At 46.6% G+C, this 20,096-nt stretch overlaps 1 protein-coding gene across 7 annotated transcripts in view; it reads left to right on the plus strand.

Annotated features, from left to right (window-relative positions):
• Window positions 1-20,096, plus strand: part of SEC24C (SEC24 homolog C, COPII coat complex component) — a 275,660-nt gene that overhangs the window by 251,688 nt on the left and 3,876 nt on the right. For all 7 annotated transcript variants that reach the window (XM_063961335.1, XM_063961334.1, XM_063961337.1 and 4 more), the window contains 4 exons: window positions 379-524; window positions 12,712-12,850; window positions 18,946-19,064; window positions 19,181-19,360. In XM_063961335.1, coding sequence (XP_063817405.1) covers window positions 379-524; window positions 12,712-12,850; window positions 18,946-19,064; window positions 19,181-19,360 — 584 coding nt within the window. The remainder of the gene's footprint in view (window positions 1-378; window positions 525-12,711; window positions 12,851-18,945; window positions 19,065-19,180; window positions 19,361-20,096) is intronic.

The raw sequence follows: 20,096 nt of genomic DNA on the forward strand, positions 1-20,096 counted from the left end.
GCAGGATGGAGATTCAATCACTGGAGTCGCAAAGCCATATGGAGGACTGGGCCCAAATGAAGTGCGTTGTCATTTAAGCCCCTCCCAATGGACCCATGAGTCGTCGCATTTTGCCGTGTTGGGGTTGGGCTTGATGATGTGAGACCCAGGCCCCACCTCCTAAAGCCGCCGCAGCATCTCCTCCCTGGGCTTCTCCTGGAGAGAGGTGGCACAAAGTTGGCAAGTTTGACTTAAAGTGAATGCTTTCACATAAAAACAATGTTGGCTTCAGAATCCTTTTTTTTTTTTTTTTTTTTTTATTTATTTATTTTTTATTTGTAAGTTGATTGCAGACAAACTAGTTCTCCCAATTACAGGATTACTCCATTTTAATTTCAGGCATCCGGGCAACTGATTTCGTTGGCGCTTTCTACATGAGCAACACCACGGACATTGAACTAGCAGGGCTGGACTGTGATAAAACTGTAACCGTTGAATTCAAGCACGATGATAAACTGAATGAAGACATCGGAGCCATTCTCCAAGTAAGATATGGAGAAATTACTTAACAGTGCAGACTATGGGCGGTATCCAATTGCCAGTGCTATTTTACAGCACTGCAAAAACGGTCTCTTCAGCCCATTTTTACCGCACGGCAAACTGTTTTCAGTTGATAACAGATGGGATAAGTACCCTGACCCATGCTGTATAGCCGAAAAACTGGTTTCTAAGGGCTGCTTATTGGGGATTCAGGCATGTGAAGCTTAATCCCTGATAAGTGCAGACAGTCAGGGCTAATTGGATAGCCCCCGGGGCATCCACTAGCTGCGGTAATTTACCACAGCTAATAGGACACCCTCCCTATGGCTAACATCTTAGAAATATATAAACCATATTTGAATGGTTCCTACATTATCATTGTTAATGAAAAATGACCTACATGTTAAACTTATAGTTTTAAGTAGTCAAATTGTCTGCAGCTGCATGTTCGCTAGGTCATGTATGAGTATTTGATGTTTCTCTTACGTCCTAGAGGATGCTGGGGACTCCGTAAGGACCATGGGATATAGACGGGCTCCGCAGGAGACATGGGCACTCTAAGACTTTAGATGGGTGTGAACTGGCTCCTCCCTCTATGCCCTTTCTCCAGACCTCAGTTAGATCCTGTGCCCAGAGGAGACTGGATGCACTGCATGGGAGCTCTACTGAGTTTCTCTGAAAAGACTTTTTTTAGGTTTTTTATTTTCAGGGAGCCTTGCTGGCAACAGGCTCCCTGCATCGTGGGACAAGAGGGGAGAGACGCAGACCTACTTAACTGATAGGCTCTGCTTCTTAGGCTACTGGACACCATTAGCTCCAGAGGGTCGGAACACAGGTGTCGTCCTCGCTGTTCGTCCCGGAGCGCGCGCGCACACACACGGCACAGCAAGGGAGCAGGGCACTGGGGGGGCGCCCTGGGCAGCAATAATTACCTCAAATAACACTGGCACAGGTATCAGATACTGCGGAGGCAGTATATTATAAAACCCCCACCAGTATAAAAAAATTGAGCGGGACCGAAGCCCGCCGTCGAGGGGGCGGGGCTTGATCATCCAGCACTAACCAGCGCCATTTTCTCCACAGCAAGCTGCAGAGAAGCTGCTCCCGGACTCTCCCCTGCTGAACCAAGTAACAGAGGCAAAAACGAGGTGGGGGGGGGGGGGGGCACATTGATTTGGCGCAAAAAAGTGTATATGTGTGTGTGTATGTATATATGTATGTATGTATATGTATATATATATATATGTATGTATATATATGTATATATATGTATATGTGTGTGTATATATATATATATATATATATATGTATGTGTATATATATATATATATATATATATATATATATATATATATATATATATATATATATATATATATATATATGTATATATATGTATATATATATATATATGTATATATATGTATATATATATATATATATGTATATATATATATATATATATTATAATAAAGACAAACGGGTGGCACTCCTCAGGACTTCAGAAATAACCAAAACAGCAGACAGCTTAGTGTAACATCAACGTTTCAGGCGCTCTTTATTAGCGCCTTTCGTCAGGACAAAGAACCATTAACTAACACATACCTTTATAGCAGTCAGTGTATCCTCCGCCTCCCGGCGTCTCCCCGCATTTCCGGAACTGGTCGTCATTACATCACACTTTGCAACACGAACGGGCGGGCTGGAGGGGCGGAACTAGCAACCATGGTGACCATGCACCAATCCGTGCCTGTCTCAATCCCCAGCAGTCTTTCCGAGGGCGTGCATAGGCGTCCGTATCCCAGCCAATCCGGCGCGGGTGGGCGCGGCGGTATCCTATAGCAACCCGCAATACATAACAAAAACATACATATACACATCTAAAAGGCACCTAAAACACAAGTGCAGTGCCAGTTACCAATTGCATGCAGAAAATAGAACCTGTACAATGTTCTAGTCAAGCAAAAACTAATCAAACAAAATCTGTAAAGCTTTCCATCTTCCTGCATTATATAAATAACCTGCATGTTGCATATGCTAGAACTGTTGTGCATTTCTATACAGTATGTCAGTGTCCTGTGTTTTTAACCCTTTCATTCACTGATTTACACTTCATGGTGTGTTTTCGTTCCTTGTGACTGTTATCTAATTGCTGCAGTTATCTAATTGGGCTAACATGGATAAAAATAACAAAACAAAAGATCCATTGGGATTTCAGACCATTAATTTACCAGTTGGTGAACTATTGAGTTTCACTGATTCTGAAGCAGAATCATACCTGATTAAGGAGACGTTACAAACGACGGCCGGTGGTGACTCAGCTGAAGACACTTTCTATAATTTACTCAAATGAAAGAAAAAGGAAGTTGATTACCAGCTGCATGGAATCACTATTTCAGATTACTACCGAGATCGTAAGATCCCAAGGGGTTTTAGGCTTAAAAATGTACCTACTATTGGAAGGATGAATCCTGAGTTTTGCCGCCGTTGGGTGGCAGTACTCGACAAATGCTCCTTCGATCTGATGATCCTGGTAATAGAAGAATCAACCAGGATCCTAAAGGAGACGAGTGCCAGGATAGTTGAATTGGAGAAAAAAACTTTACATTTACTGACAGACTATCAGACTATGCTGATGCAGGTTGGATAGATAAGTTACAGCAAAAAGTGGATCATTATAGACGAGAACTTATCAAATATAAGAAGTCTAAGCTAAGTACTGTAAACAGAGATTATGAAGAACAGTCTGTATATCCGTGGGCCACGGGCAGATACCCCCAGAGACAGAAAAGGTTGTTTACTAACAGCAGAAACGCAAGACGTTTTTTGACCGACACTGAAGCCTCCACAGGGGACAGTACGGCGAGTGAAATGGAACTCCCATCCTCTAGTAACAGCAAGAAACCCCCTTTAGGGGCAACGACGCGCGCCGGGGGTGCGCAAGGAAGAGACACCGCTTCAAAACGAGGCGCGGGGGGCCAAGGGAAAAGGCAAAGGAAGACGTTAATGCCTACAAACAATTTGATAATTTATCGTCACATGTATTGACCACTGATGAAACCAAGGTACTAAATAAAGGATTGTCGTTTGTACCGACTGTCAAATTCAATAGATTTGAATGGAAAATTGATACGTAGAAACACCAGAGAAACCTCAAATTAAAGGAGCACTTTGGCAGAATGCCAGAAAGCGACTATTGATTCCATGGGACATCCTTTTAGACCAAATTCCCTATTTGATCCACCTACGCACAATCCATCTATAAGAAGTTACGCACGTATGTTGGAATCTACAGTCGATATTGGGGCTAAACAGCTTCCTCCAACACCTTCCAACCTCACCAAAGGAGAATTTGCAGCCTTAAAGGAACGGAGTTTGAACAAATCTCTAATAATAAGGTCGGCGGACAAGGGGGGCACCATAGTGCTCCAAGACCTGTCGAACTACAATGAGGAGATCTACCGACAACTGAATGATCACGCTGTTTACCGTAAACTCACCTCTGATCCAACCATGTCGTTCAAAAGAGAGATTGATGAAATACTATTGAGTGCTCAGCAAGAATCTGTCATTGATATGACAACCATGAAAGCACTAATTACAGAGTTTCCGGTGACTCCAATTCTCTATACACTGCCTAAAGTCCATAAAAATTTGGACAAAAGCCGGGACGTCCAATTATCTCAGCACGTGGCTCGCTCTATATAGCTATAGCATGATAGCTAGATACTTGGATTTCTTCCTTCAACCAGTTATACAAGCTAAGGTTACAGTACTACAAGACACAACACAATTACTAATACTGTTGGAAAACTGTCCCTTACTACCGGAAGCATGTGTATTAAGTAGTGTCGACGTAGTGAGTCTCTATACGAATATTCCCCACAGTGATGGGATCAATGCTGTTAGAATTTTGTTGGAGGGGAATCCTCACTACAAAGGACCAGATCTGTCCTTCTTTCTACAGTTACTTGAGCTAACGTTGACACGTAATTTCTTCTACTTTGATGGCCAATACTACTTGCAGCGAGTAGGTTGTCCCATGGGGAGCAATGTGGCCCCGGCGTTTGCCAACGCCTATATGCTGGCCATGGAGCGCAAGCTATTTCTGCAAAATGAACCATTTTCAAGGGGCCTAATTATTTTTACCAGGTACATAGATGATCTCCTGATAGTTTGGTCAGGCAAACAAGAAATTTTTAAAGATCTTATGGAAGCCATTAACCTCATGGATGCCAACATCAAATTTAGGCATGAAAGTAGTATTGAATCTATACACTACCTTGACGTGAACATCAGTAGGAAGGGGAATAGGTTGGTCACCTCACTGTATCATAAGCCTACAGATAAAAATACATTGCTCTATGCAACCAGCTGCCACCCTGTGGCGATGAAGAAAGGGTTACCGTTCTCCCAATTTCTAAGAGCAAGAAGAATTAGCAGCGATGTTGATGATGCAGAAATGGAGATTGATGGAATGATACAGAAGTTCCTCCAAAGAGGTTATCTATTAAATGATTTATTGAAGGCCAAGTCAAAAACCCTATCATTGACACGTGAACAGTGCTTGACAAAGAAGGACAGAAATGTTCGTAAAACTACTCCCTTCAGTACAACATTTAATGTGGCCAGTACGTTAACAAGGGATAATGCAAGAAAACTCTGGCCCATTATACAAACCGATAAATCCATCCCCGCCCTAAAGGATAGCCAGTTACTTCACTGCCATCGCAGAGGGAAGAATCTGAAAGACTGGCTAGTTCATAATGATGTGACACCGCAAGGCAAAGAGCTTAGATCACACTTCCTGAGTAAAGCACCAGGTTCATACAGATGTACAGGATGCACAACCTGCCGTTACTTGGAAACGGGACCGACCATCGTACATCCCCATTCTGGGAAGAAGATCAAGATTAGACATGTCCTCACATGTACGACGAAATATGTCATATATGTCATCAAGTGTCCCTGTGGACTCGTGTACATTGGGAAAACGATGTGCTCTTTTCGAGAGAGAGCAGCCCAACATAGGTCGGCCATTAGACATGCGCTTGAAGGGAAAGCGATTGACCAACCAGTGGCCAGACATTTCAAGGAAGCGGGTCATTCGATGGCGACATTACGTTACAAATTGGTGGACCATGTCCCGCCCCTGAGTAGAGGTGGCGATAGAAACAAGAAATTAATCTGTCTTGAATCTAAATGGATTTTTGAGATGAACACGGTGTCCCCTGGGGGGCTGAATGAAAATTTCTCTCTAACTTGTTTTCTTTAGTGCGTTAATTGATAATTAGCTATGCAATGGTTGGTTCAGTAGTATGCATTATCCTACAGTTTGTTAGATACTTGGGTGTGTGCATTGCTTTGGGCAGATTAATATATAATATACAGTCCGGGTAGCCCCTGCCACATGGACAGTAGGCCCCAGATATGGTAATCGATAAGATGCTTTGTTTGATTATATGCCTCAGAGTTGAGTAATATTACGTCTCTTTTTCTAGTTCTAGCATATGCAACATGCAGGTTATTTATATAATGCAGGAAGATGGAAAGCTTTACAGATTTTGTTTGATTAGTTTTTGCTTGACTAGAACATTGTACAGGTTCTATTTTCTGCATGCAATTGGTAACTGGCACTGCACTTGTGTTTTAGGTGCCTTTTAGATGTGTATATGTATGTTTTTTTATGTATTGCGGGTTGCTATGGATACCGCCGCGCCCACCCGCGCCGGATTGGCTGGGATACGGATGCCTATGCACGCCCTCGGAGAGACTGCTGGGGATTGGTGCATGGTCACCATGGTTGCTAGTTCCGCCCGTTCGCGTTGCAAAGTGTGACGTAATGACGACCTGCTGTTTTGGTTATTTCTGAAGTCCTGAGGAGTGCCACCCGTTTGTCTTTGCTGCATTCAGTCCCTCACAGGTCGTTGGGAGGGCACCCAGGTGCTATTGTTCTTATTGTGGAGTGCCGGTCAAAAATACGTTTCTTAAGAGCGCTGCACAGACTGGGACTTTGTTTCCAGTGTCCAGTGGCGCTGGGTGTGTGCTGGCATACTCTCTGTCTCTCCAAAGGGCCTTGTTGGGGGGCTGTCCCCATATACGTATATCCCAGTGTGTGTGGGGGTGTCAGTACGTGTGTGTCGGCATGTCTGAAGCGGAATGCTCGTCTAGGGAGGAGGCAGAGCAGATGATTGTGGTGTCTCCGTCGGCATCGCCGACTCCTGATTGGTTGGATATGTGGAATGTTTTAAATGCAAATGTGACTTTATTACATAAAAGATTGGACAAAGCAGAGTCCAGGGAAAATGCAGGGGGTCAATCCATGGCTTTGACTGTGTCACAAGACCCTTCGGGGTCTCATAAACGTCCCCTTTCCCAGATAGCAGACACTGATACCGACACGGATTCTGACTCCAGTGTCGACTATGAATAGTATTCATTATATGATTATTGCAATAAAAGATGTTTTGCATATCACAGAGGACCCTTCTGTACCTGACACGAGGGTCTGCATGTTTAAGGAAAAGAAACCTGAGGTAACCTTTCCCCGTCTCATGAGCTGAACGCTTTTATTTGAAAAAGCTTGGGAAACTCCAGACAAGAGACTGCAGATTCCCAAGAGAATTATTATGGCGTATCCTTTCCCCTCACAGGACAGGTTACGATGGGAATCCTCACCCACTGTGGACAAGGCTTTGACGTGCTTGTCCAAAAAGGTGGCGCTACCGTCTCCAGACACGACAGCCCTCAAGGATCCTGCTGATCGCAGACAGGAAACTACCTTAAAATCAATTTATACACATACGGGTGCCCTGCTCAGACCGGCAGTAGCGTCGGCATGGGTGGGTAGCGCGATTGCAGCGTGGGCAGATAACTTGTCATCTGACATTGACACCCTAGATAAAGATAGTATTTTGTTGACCTTGGGTCACATTAAGGAAGCAGCATTGTATATGAGAGAGGCTGCGAGAGATATTGGGCTGTTGGGTTCAAGAGCCAATGCCATGGCAGTTTCGGCTAGAAGGTCCCTGTGGATCCGCCAATGGACAGGTGATGCCGATTCAAAAAGAGACATATGGAGACTTTACCTTACATGGGTGAGGTTTTATTTGGGGAGGGACTCGCGGACCTGGTTTCCACCGCTACCGCGGGTAAGTCTTCTTTTTTGCCTTACGTTCCCCCTCAGCAAAAGAAAAAACCTCAATATCAGATGCTGTCCTTTCGGTCGCATAAGTTCAGAAAGGGTCGGGGCTCTTCCTTCCTCGCCAGAGGTAGAGGGAAAAGAACGCCTGCTACGGCTAGTTTCCAGGAACAAAAGTCCTCCCCGGCCTCTACAAAATCCACCACATGACGCTGGGGCTCCGCTGAGAGAGTCCGCATCGGTGGGGGCACATCTTCGACTCTTCAGCCAGGTCTGGGTTCAGTCGGATTTGGATCCTTGGGCGGTCGACATTGTATCCCAAGGCTACAAACTAGAGTTCGAAGAAGTGCCTCCTCGCCGATTTTTGCCAGCTTCTCCCCCAGAGAGGGAAATAGTTTCAGCTGCCATACAAAAGCTGTGTCGACATCAAGGTTCCCCTAATACAACAGGAGAATGGCTATTATTCAACCCTATTTGTGGTCCCGAAGCCGGATGGCTCGGTCAGACCCATTCTGAATCTAAAATCCCTGAACCTATATTTGAAAAGGTTCAAATTCAAGTTGGAATCTCTCCGGGCGGTTATCTCCAGCCTGGAAGAGGGGGATTTTATGGTGTCGCTGGACATAAAGGATGCATACCTTCATGTCCCCATTTATCCCCCTCATCAGGCGTACCTGAGATTCGCTGTACAGGATTGTCATTACCAGTTTCAGACGTTGCCGTTTGGGCTTTCCGCGGCCCCGAGGATTTTCACCAAGGTAATGGCGGAAATGATGGTGCTCCTGCGCAGGCAAGGAGTCACAATTATCCCATACTTGGACGATCTCCTGATAAAAGCGAGATCGAGAGATCAGTTACTGAAAAGCGTGTCGCTCTCCCTGAGAGTGCTACAGCAACACGGCTGGATTCTGAATCTACCAAAGTCACAGTTGATTCCGACGACTTGACTGTCATTTTTGGGCATGGTTCTGGACACGGAAAAGAAGAGGGTTTTTCTTCCAACGGAAAAAGCCCAGGAACTCCAGAACATGGTCAGGGACCTGCTAAAACCAAAAAGAGTATCCGTTCATCAATGCACTTGGGTACTGGGAAAGATGGTGGCGGCCTACGAGGCCATCCCGTTCGGCAGGTTCCATGCGAGGACGTTTCGGTGGGACCTTCTGGACAAGTGGTCAGGGTCCCATCTACAAATACATCCGAAAATAAGCCTGTCCCCCAGGGCCAGGGTGTCTCTTCTGTGGTGGCCTCAGAGTGCTCACCTTCTAGAGGGTCGCAGGTTCGGCATTCAAGACCGGGTTCTAGTGACCACGGACGCGAGCCTCCGAGGATGGGGAGCAGTCGCACAAGGAAGAAATTTTCAGGGAATATGGTCAAGCCATGAGACTTGTCTACACATCAACGTGCTGGAATTAAGGGCCATATACAACGGCCTACAACAAGCGGAGAATTTTCTTCGCAACCTACCCGTTCTGATTCAGTCAGACAACGTCACGGCTGTGGCACATGTAAACCGCCAAGGCGGGACAAGAAGCAGAGCGGCAATGGCGAACGCTACCAGGATTCTTCGCTGGGCGGAAAATCACGTGAGCGCTCTGTCAGCAGTCTTCATTCCGGGAGTGGACAACTGGGAAGCAGACTTCCTCAGCAGACACTATCTCCATCCAGGAGAGTGGGGACTTCATCAAGAAGTTTTTGCAGAGATAACAAGTCGATGGGGACTTCCTCAAATAGACATGATGGCGTCACGCCTCAACAAAAAGCTTCGGACGTATTGTTCCAGGTCGAGGGACCCTCAGGCAGTGGCGGTGGACGCCCTAGTGACACCGTGGGTGTTTCAGTCGTTCTATGTGTTCCCTCCACTTCCACTCATCTCAAAAATATTGAGAATCATAAGACGAACAAGAGTGCAGACAATACTCATTGTTCTAGATTGGCCTCGGAGAGCCTGGTATTCAGATCTTCAGGAAATGCTCACAGAAGATCCGTGGCCTCTTCCTCCCAGGGAGGACCTGTTGCAACAGGGGCCCTGTGTGTTCCAAGACTTACCGCGGTTACGTTTGACGGCATGGCAATTGAACACCAAATCCTAGTTAGCAAAGGTATTCCGGGGGAAGTCATCCCTACTCTAATCAAAGCTAGGAAGGAGGTGATGGCGAAGCATTATCACCGTATCTGGAGGAAATATGTATCTTGGTGTGAAGCCAAGAATGCTCCTACGGAAGATTTTCACCTGGGCCGTTTTAGCCATTTTCTGCAGACAGGAGTGGATATGGGCCTAAAGTTAGGCTCCATTAAAGTGCAGATTTCGGCCTTGTCTATATTCTTTCAGAAGGAATTGGCTTCTCTCCCAGAAGTCCAAACTTTTGTAAAGGGAGTGCTGCACATCCAGCCTCCTTTTGTGCCCCCAGTGGCACTGTGGGACCTTAACGTGGTGTTACAGTTCCTTAAATCACACTGGTTTGAGCCTCTTCAAACGGTTGAATTAAAGTTTCTCACTTGGAAAGTGGTCATGTTGTTGGCCTTGGCATCTGCGAGGCGGGTGTCCGAATTGGCGGCCTTGTCTTACAAGAGCCCCTATCTGATTTTCCATGTGGATCGGGCAGAGTTGAGAACTCGTCCTCAATTTCTACCTAAGGTGGTTTCGTCGTTTCATATGAACCGACCTATTGTGGTGCCGGTAGCTACGGGGGACTTGGAGGATTCCAAGTCCCTGGATGTGGTCAGGGCCTTAAAAATTTATGTAGCCAGGATGGCTCGGGTTAGGAAAACAGAGGCACTGTTTGTCCTGTATGCAGCCAACAAGGTTGGCGCTCCTGCCTCTAAGCAGACTATTGCTCGCTGGATCTGTAACACGATTCAGCAGGCTCATTCTACGGCTGGATTGCCGTTACCTAATTCGGTAAAGGCCCATTCCACTAGGAAGGTGGGCTCTTCTTGGGCGGCTGCCCGAGGCGTCTCGGCATTACAGCTTTGCCGAGCAGCTACTTGGTCGGGTTCAAACACTTTTGCAAAGTTCTACAAGTTTGATACCCTGGCTAATGAGGACCTCATGTTTGCTCAATCGGTGCTGCAGAGTCATCCGCACTCTCCCGCCCGGTCTGGAGCTTTGGTATAATCCCCATGGTCCTTACGGAGTCCCCAGCATCCTCTAGGACGTAAGAGAAAATAAGATTTTAAACCTACCGGTAAATCTTTTTCTCCTAGTCCGTAGAGGATGCTGGGCGCCCGTCCCTGTGCGGACTATTTCTGCAAGGCTTGTATATAGTTGTTGCTTACATAAGGGTTATGTTACAGTTAAGATCAGTCTCTGGCTGATGCTGTTTTGTTTCATACTGGTAACTGGTTTCATATATTCCATGTTGTACGGTGTGGATGGTGTGGGCTGGTATGTATCTCGCCCTTGGATTAACAAAAATCCTTTCCTCGTACTGTCCGTCTCCTCTGGGCACAGTTCTTTAACTGAGGTCTGGAGGAGGGGCATAGAGGGAGGAGCCAGTTCACACCCATCTAAAGTCTTAGAGTGCCCATGTCTCCTGCGGAGCCCGTCTATACCCCATGGTCCTTACGGAGTCCCCAGCATCCTCTACGGACTAGGAGAAAAAGATTTACCGGTAGGTTTAAAATCTTATTTTTGCATGTACGGAAATACTGCTGCCTACAAACACTGCTAAGTTAAGATACAGAGTATGTCTGTTATAGAATTTACATAAACTACACCAGCATAGCGACTAATTTGGTGGATTAAAAACATTGTAACCACGTCTTCATATATTGATTGCCTCTAGCTTTGTTGTTAATGCCCAGTCGGGAATGACAACCAGAAGTTCCCTTCTATAGAGATCATCAGAGACAAGAGACTAATTAGGCCATATAGAATGTTACAACGGTACAGGCAGTAGATGAGTTCTAGTAAAGTGGGTGTAGACCATTGGGGGGGATGTTCTGTGTATTAGAAAAATGAAGTATGTGGGCATAAAATAATACTGTAAATGATTGAATGCAAGGTATCTTGCTAACACAGCAAAGTGTAATAATGCAGAATAGAATAATGATGGAGAGTAACAATAAGTATAGAATTCTATATATTAAAAAAAAATGTAAATACCATAAATAAATAAATAAATACAAATATATATGTCTGTAAAGGTGGCCGATAAATCGGCTTTTCTATTGAAAGGCCAATATATCGCGGGTCCGTCGGCCAGTGTGTACGGGCGATAGGTCTGTGAACTCTGTCGTTAAGACATATCTTGTCGGCCCCGCAGCACAGCCGATGGCCAATATATCTACCGATATATTGGCGCATCGCTGTGTGTGTACGGGCGACCAGCCGGCCGCCCATATACATGCTGCTGCGCCCGGCAGTGATTGACAGCTGAACTGTGCGGGCGTGTACACACGCCCGCCCAGTTCATGACGTCAGTCCCCAATGGATCGGGCAGTGTGTATGCACAAGCACACTGCCCGATTCGTCCATAGATATATCTGCCAATCAGTTAATCGGCAGATATTTCTCTGTGTGTACCCACCTTTAGTAAACAGCCCTCTCTTGAATACTGTGGTGTGTGTGTGGGGTGAACTCACTAGACCCAGGGATGCAATGGATGAATTCAGGAACATTAATTACGGTTATAGTGATAAAAAGAAGAATGTACTGGATTTGCTGGCAAATCATTCTTGGAATAGCAGCTCTGTGTTGGAACACTCGATAACCGTTTGCATCAGCTTATTAATATGTATGAGATAGATCTATCTATATCAGGCATTTAGTCATGCTCTTTTAGCAGCCCTTTTTTATAGTGTTAATTAGATAGGGATCCCTATATTGAAAAGATTCTACATTTTGGTAAACCGATTACAAATATCCTACAGATTTAACATGAAGGGTTCATTAGTCATTTAAAAAGTTATATAATGTATTTTCATTTCATTTGTACTCATTAGATAGTGCACCATTTACCATGCTCTGAATGGAGTGCAGGCAGTTGTTACTGTACGTAGATAACCTTTTCTGAGTCTTGAACTTTGCCATCACACATCTTGTTTTTCAGTGTGCTATACTGTATACTAGCTGTGGGGGACAGCGTAGGCTTCGTATTCACAATATGGCTTTGAACTGCTGTACCCAGCTGCCAGATCTGTACCGAAACTGCGAGACGGACACACTTATCAACTACTTTGCCAAGTTTGGTGAGTCCATACAACAGCTTACTGTAACAATAATATTTTAGTATTTTTTTATACATCCAATAGTAAAGTTTGACATGAGTTGAGTATTGTGAATAATACTACATTTTTGGTGATAGTGAAATAATCCTCTGGGGATTAGATATTTGGTAACAGGGTTGTGCAGCTAACAGTAGTACAGGTAGACTGAGTTTATTTTCCCACTCAAGCACGCGGACGCCTCCCTAGCCAGGAACTGGGTGCTGTGGGAGCTTAGTGGAAGGACCAAACACCACAATCTCCTGCTGCTTGTAACTGATCCTTCTACTCACAGCAGGGGGAATAACCAGGGTCGCTAAAAACAGTTAATAAAAATATAACATTTCCAATATATTACAGTGAAGATTAGGTAGCACGTGTAGATTTTATTTCTCTAACGTCCTTGAGGATGCTGGGACTCCGTAAGGACCATGGGGAATAGACGGGCTCCGCAGGAGATAGGGCACTTTAAGAAAGCTTTGGACTCTGGGTGTGCACTGGCTCCTCCCTCTATGCCTCTCCTCCAGACGTCTGTTTTACACTGTGCCCAGAGCGAGATGGGTGCACTGCAGAGAGCTCTCCTGAGTTCTCTGCCTAAAAACATTTTTGTTTGGATTTTTTCTCTACTTTTTCAAATTTTTCACTGGGAGCACTGCTTGCAACAGGCTCCCTGCATCGAGGGACTGAGGAGAGAGGAGCAGACCTTCTTGTCTAAGATAGGCTCGGCTACTGGACACCATTAGCTCCAGAGGGGGTGAACACCGGTTCTTACTGGGAGTCCACCCCCAGAGCCGCGCCGCCGTTCTCCTCACAGAGCTAGAAGAACAGAAGACAGAAGTCGTCAGCCGGCAGAAGCCTTCAGCTTCACTGAGGTAACGCACAGCACTGCAGCTGTGTGTCATTGCTCCCATACACCTCACACACTCCGGTCACTGTAAGTGTGCAGGGCGCAGGGGGGGGGGGGGGGGGGGCGCCGTGGGCAGCAATATAAACACCTCTTATGGCAAAAGACAACATACATGTACAGGTGGGCACTGTACATGTATATAAAAGAGTCCCCGCCATATTTTTGTAAGTTTGAGCGGGACAGAAGCCTGCCGCCGAGAGGGCTTCTCCCTCAGCACTCACCAGCGCCATTTTCTCTCCACAGCACCGCTGAGAGGAAGCTCCCCGGACTCTCCCCTGCTTACACACGGTGAAGGGGTGTTTAAAAGAGGGGGGGGGGTGCACATAATTTGCGGATAACATATTATACAGCGCTGCTGGGGAAAAACATTTTGTGTTGGTCTCCAGGATCATTGCGCTGGGGTGTGTGCTGGCATACTCTCTCCCTGTCTCTCCAAAGGGCCTTGACAGGGATACTGTCTTCAGGAAAGGGATTCCCTGTGTGTGTGAAGTGTCGGTACGCGTGTGTCGACATGTTTGACGAGGAAGGCTCGCTTAATGTGGAGGGTGAGTGCTTGAATGTCATGTCGCCGTCGGCAACACCGACACCGGAATGGGTGGATATGCTGAATGTCTTGAATGCAAATGTCAATCTATTGCGTAAAAGGTTAGACAAGGCAGAAGCTAGAGATCAGTCAGGTAGCCAGTCCATGCCTGTCCCTGTGGCGCCAGGCCCTTTGGGGTCACAGAAGCGCACCATATCCCAGATCGATGACACAGATACCGACACAGATACTGACTCTAGTGTCGACTATGAAGATGTAAAATTACAGCCGAAGGTGGCAAAAGGTATTCGGTACATGATTATTGCCATTAAAGAGGTTTTGCATATTACTGAAGAACCCCCGGTCCCTGACACGAGGGTACACATGTATAAAGGGAAAAAGCCTGAAGTCACCTTTCCATCCTCATTTGAACTAAGTGAATTGTGCGAAAAGGCTTGGGAATCTCCGGATAGGAGACCACAAGTTCCCAAAAGGATTCTTATGGCGTATCCTTTTCCACAAACTGATAGGATACGATGGGAATCTTCGCCTAAAGTAGACAAGGCGCTGACACGCTTGTCCAAAAAGGTGGCACTGCCTTCTCAGGATACGGCTTCCCTCAAGGAACCTGCTGACCGCAGGCAGGAAATTACCTTGAAGCACATTTACACTCATTCAGGTACTATTGCTAGACCGGCTATGGCGTCGGCCTGGGTTTGTAGTGCGGTTGTGGCATGGGCAGATTACTTATCTACGGAGATTGACACCTTAGATAGGGATGCTATTCAAATGACCATAGATCATATCAGAGATGCTGCCTTGTATATGAGAGATGCTCAGAGAGACATTTGTTTATTAAGCTCCAGAATAAATGCTATGTCTATTTCTGCTAGGCGGCTCTTGTGGACCCGACAGTGGACGGGAGATGCCGATTCAAAGCGGCATATGGAGTCCTTGCCTTACAAAGGGGAGGAGTTGTTTGGAGACGGCCTCTCGGACCTTGTCTCTGCGGCTACGGCTGGTAAGTCGAATTTCTAACCCCCGCAGCATACAAAAAAGGCACCTCATTATCAAATGCAGTCCTTTCGTTCCAATAAAAACAAAAAGGTACGGGGATCGTCCTTTGTTGCCAGAGGGAAAGGTAGGGGAAAGAAGCTGCACACAGCTAGTTCCCAAGAGCAAAAGTCCTCCCCTGCCTCTGCAAAGTCCACCGCATGACGCTGGGGCTTCCCGGGGGGAGGCAGATCTAGTGGGAGCTCGTCTTCTGTTTTTCAGGCACGTCTGTGTTCACTCGCAGGTGGATCCCTGGGCATTAGAGATTGTTTCTCAGGGATACAGGCTGGAATTCGAAGACTTGCCTCCTCGCCGGTTTTTCAAATCTTCTCTGCCGGCTTCCCCGTCAGAGAGGGAGCTAGTGTTGGCGGCAATCCAAAAATTGTATATTCAACAGGTGATTGTCACAGTTCCTCATCTCCAGCAAGGAGAGGGATATTACTCGACCCTGTTTGTGGTTCCGAGACCGGACGGTTCGGTCAGACCCATTTTAAACCTAAAATCTCTGAACCTGTACTTGAAGAGGTTCAAGATGGAATCACTCAGGGCGGTCATCGCCTGCCTGGAGGGGGGGATTGGATGGTGTCCCTGGACATAAAGGATGCATACCTTCATGTTCCGATATTCCCCCCTCATCAGGCGTTCCTGAGATTTGCAGTGCGGGACTGTCACTACCAATTTCAGACGTTTCCGTTTGGGCTTTCCACGGCCCCGAGGATTTTCACCAAGGTAATGGCGGAAATGATGGTGTTCCTGTGCAGGCAGGGGGTCACAATTATCCCATACTTGGACGATCTCCTCATAAAGGCGAGATCTCGGGAGAAGTTGTTGGACAGCGTGTCTCTGTCCATGAAGACGTTGCAGATACACGGCTGGATTCTCAATATACCGAAGTCCCAGCTAGTCCCTACAACGCGTCTGACCTTTTTGGGCCTGATTCTAGACACAGACCAGGAAAAGGTTCAGGAGCTCATAGCCATGGTCAGGAACCTCTTAAAACCAAAAAAGGTTTCAGTGCATCATTGCACGCGGGTCCTGGGGAAGATGGTGGCTTCATACGAGGCCATCCCTTTCGGCAGGTTCCATGCGAGGACCTTTCAATGGGACCTCTTGGACAAGTGGTCCGGGTCCCATTTACGAATGCATCAAAGGATCACCCTGTCTCCCAGGACCAGGGTATCTCTCCTGTGGTGGCTGAACAGTGCTCACCTGCTAGAGGGTCGCAGGTTCGACATTCAAGACTGGGTCCTGGTGACCACGGACGCAAGCCTCCGAGGCTGGGGAGCAGTCACACTGGGAAGAAATTTCCAAGGTCTCTGGTCAAACCTAGAGACTTGTCTCCACATCAACGTCCTGGAGATGAGGGCCATATACAACGCCCTGTGTCAAGCGGAGGAATTGCTTCGGAGAAAACCGGTTCTGATTCAGTCGGACAACGTCACGGCAGTGGCTCATATAAACCGGCAAAGCGGAACAAGGAGCAGAGTGGCCATGGCAGAAGCGACCAGGATTCTGCGCTGGGCGGAAGGCCATGTAAGTGCACTATCAGCAGTGTTCATCCTAGGGGTGGACAACTGGGAGGCGGACTTCCTCAGCAGGCATGACCTGCAATCCGGGAGAGTGGGGACTTCATCAAGAAGTCTTCGCACAGATCACGGATCGATGGGGACTGCCTCAAATCGACATGATGGCATCCCGTCTCAACAAAAAGCTAAAGCGGTATTGCGCCAGGTCAAGGGACACTCAGGCTGTAGCGGTAGACGCTCTGGTGACACCTTGGGTGTTCAGATCGGTCTATGTGTTTCCTTCTCTTCCTCTCATACCCAAAGTGTTGAGAATAATAAGAATGAGCAGGGTCAGAACAATCCTCATTGTTCCAGATTGGCCACGGAGGACTTGGTATCCGGAGCTGCAAGAGTTGCTCACAGAAGATCCGTGGCCTCTTCCTCTAAGGCAGGATCTACTGCGGCAGGGACCCTGTCTGTTCCAAGACTTACCACGGCTGCGTTTGACGGCATGGCGGTTGAACGCCGGATCCTAGCGGAAAAAGGAATTCCGGAGGAAGTCATTCCTACCCTGATCAAGGCTAGGAAAGACGTGACGTTAAAACATTATCACCGTATATGGCGGAAATATGTTTCTTGGTGTGAGGTCAGAACTGCTGCTACGAAGGAGTTCCATTTGGGCCGTCTGCTTCACTTCAAACAGGAGTGACTTTGGGCCTAAAATTAGGGTCCATAAAGGTCCAAATTTCGGCCTTATCCATTTTCTTTCAAAGAGAATTAGCCTCTCTTCCTGAAGTACAGACTTTTGTGAAGGGGGTGCTGCATATTCAGCCTCCCTTTGTGCCTCCGGTGGCGCCTTGGGATCTTAACGTGGTGTTACGTTTCCTCAAGTCACCTTGGTTTGAACCACTCAAAACTGTGGAGTTGAAATACCTCACGTGGGAAGTGGTCATGTTGTTGGCATTAGCTTCGGCTAGACGTGTTTCAGAATTGGCGGCTTTATCGCATAAAAGCCCATACTTTGTTTTTCACGTGGATAGGGCAGAGTTGAGGACTCGTCCTCAATTTCTGCCAAAGGTGGTCTCATCTTTTCATATGAACCAACCTATTGTCGTGCCTGTGGCTACACGGGACTTGGAGGATTCCGAGTCCCTGGATGTGGTCAGGTCTTTGAAGATTTATGTGACCAGAACGGCTAGAATCAGGAAGACTGAAGCTCTGTTTGTTCTGTATGCGGCCAACAAGGTTGGCGCTCCTGCTTCAAAGCAGACTATTGCTCGCTGGATCTGTAACACGATTCAGCAGGCGCATTCTACGGCAGGATTGCCGTTACCGAAATTGGTTAAGGCCCATTCCACTAGGAAAGTGGGCTCTTCTTGGGCGGCTGCCCGAGGCGTCTCGGCATTACAGTTGTGCCGAGCAGCTACTTGGTCGGGGTCTAACACCTTTGCAAAGTTCTATAAGTTTGATACCCTGGCTGAGGAGGACCTCCTGTTTGCTCAATCGGTGCTGCAGAGTCATCCGCACTCTCCCGCCCGTTTGGGAGCTTTGGTATAATCCCCATGGTCCTTACGGAATCCCAGCATCCTCAAGGACGTTAGAGAAAATAAGATTTTACTTACCAGTAAATCTATTTCTTGTAGTCCGTAGAGGATGCTGGGCGCCCGTCCCAAGTGCGGACTTCTTCTGCAAGACTTGTATATAGTTATTGCTTACATATGGGTTATGTTATAGTTTATCGGTTGAACCGTGGCTATGTTGTTGTTCATACTGTTAACTGGGTAGTTTATCACAAGTTATACGGTGTGGCTGGTATGGATCTCGCCCTTAGATTTACAAAAATCCTTCCTCGTACTGTCCATCTCCTCTGGGCACAGTTTCCCTAACTGAGGTCTGGAGGAGGGGCATAGAGGGAGGAGCCAGTGCACACCCAGAGTTCAAAGCTTTCTTTAAGTGCCCTATCTCCTGCGGAGCCCGTCTATTCCCCATGGTCCTTACGGAGTCCCATCATCCTCTACGGACTACGAGAAATAGATTTACCGGTAAGTAAAATCTTATTTTTCCTAAATGTTTTATATTTTTCCCCTTTCAGCTTTTCGAGGTGTCCTAAATAACCCAACAAAGACTGTTCGAGACTCTCTGATTAATCAGTGTGCACAAATCCTGGCCTGTTATCGGAAGAACTGTGCTAGCCCTTCCTCTGCTGGCCAGGTAAGTTCTCTAATAAGTGTAACAGGTTTTTTTTTAAATTCTTTTAATTATCCATTTTTAAGTTACATTGAAAACCCCTTACACAGATGTAATTGCTCTCATCCCTGTTGAACCAGCTAATCCTGCCGGAGTGCATGAAGCTGCTTCCTGTCTACCTGAACTGCATACTCAAAAGCGATGTGTTGCAGCCTGGCTCCGACGTGACCATTGATGACCGAGCCTACGTCCGCCAGTTCATTTCTTCTATGGATGTTGCGGATACAAATGTATTTTTCTACCCAAGACTTCTGCCCTTTGTAAGTGTGTTTTCCAGTTATCTGTACCTCTAATTGGTTACCTATCACTTATGTATTGTACATTATATTCCTAACCCAATAGTACAAGGTTTGTTAGAACCTTTCCTGTACAGCACGGAATGTGATCATTCCACTTGTTGTAAGAAGACTTGCTGAGATCATCCTGCTGCAACTGTGACTAGCCATTGCATATTGCAATACAAAGTCTAATTACAGGCCTGTCATATCGCTTTAGCGCTAAACAAAATCCTTATTCTGTAATGCCAGGAAGCTTAGCACTCCCTTATTGTCAGACAAAGGGGTTGATCAGCCGTGTACATGGTACAGAGGATATTTCCCCATATGCCGAGGTGCCTCTCTCCATATGCTTGCTCAGATATCCGTCTTTATCATGCTTGTATACAATGAGGCTTTAACTAGTTCAAGGGATCCATGTGAAATCAGACAGATCTCCAGTAAGAAAGCACACAGTTTAGTATAGAGTGCAGTTCCCACTACATGCCCTCACTAACCTACACACAAACGTTAGTTGCCAGCCACTTCCACCCATTCAGCTACACGTGGAGATGTGTATGACCTGGTATCACACCTAGATACATGCACTTTGCTATGGGGCATGTGTAGTGCTACGAATCACGCGCACTCTGCTAAACAGACTTGCGTGCAACTCTGAATCAGTCCCGTTTCTTTTAATACAGTCGTCAGTTAATGCAGTAACGGGTAACAGGCGGCCCTG

This window comes from Pseudophryne corroboree, chromosome 3 (assembly GCF_028390025.1).
Source record: "Pseudophryne corroboree isolate aPseCor3 chromosome 3, aPseCor3.hap2, whole genome shotgun sequence".
Classification (NCBI taxonomy): Eukaryota; Metazoa; Chordata; class Amphibia; order Anura; family Myobatrachidae; genus Pseudophryne; species Pseudophryne corroboree.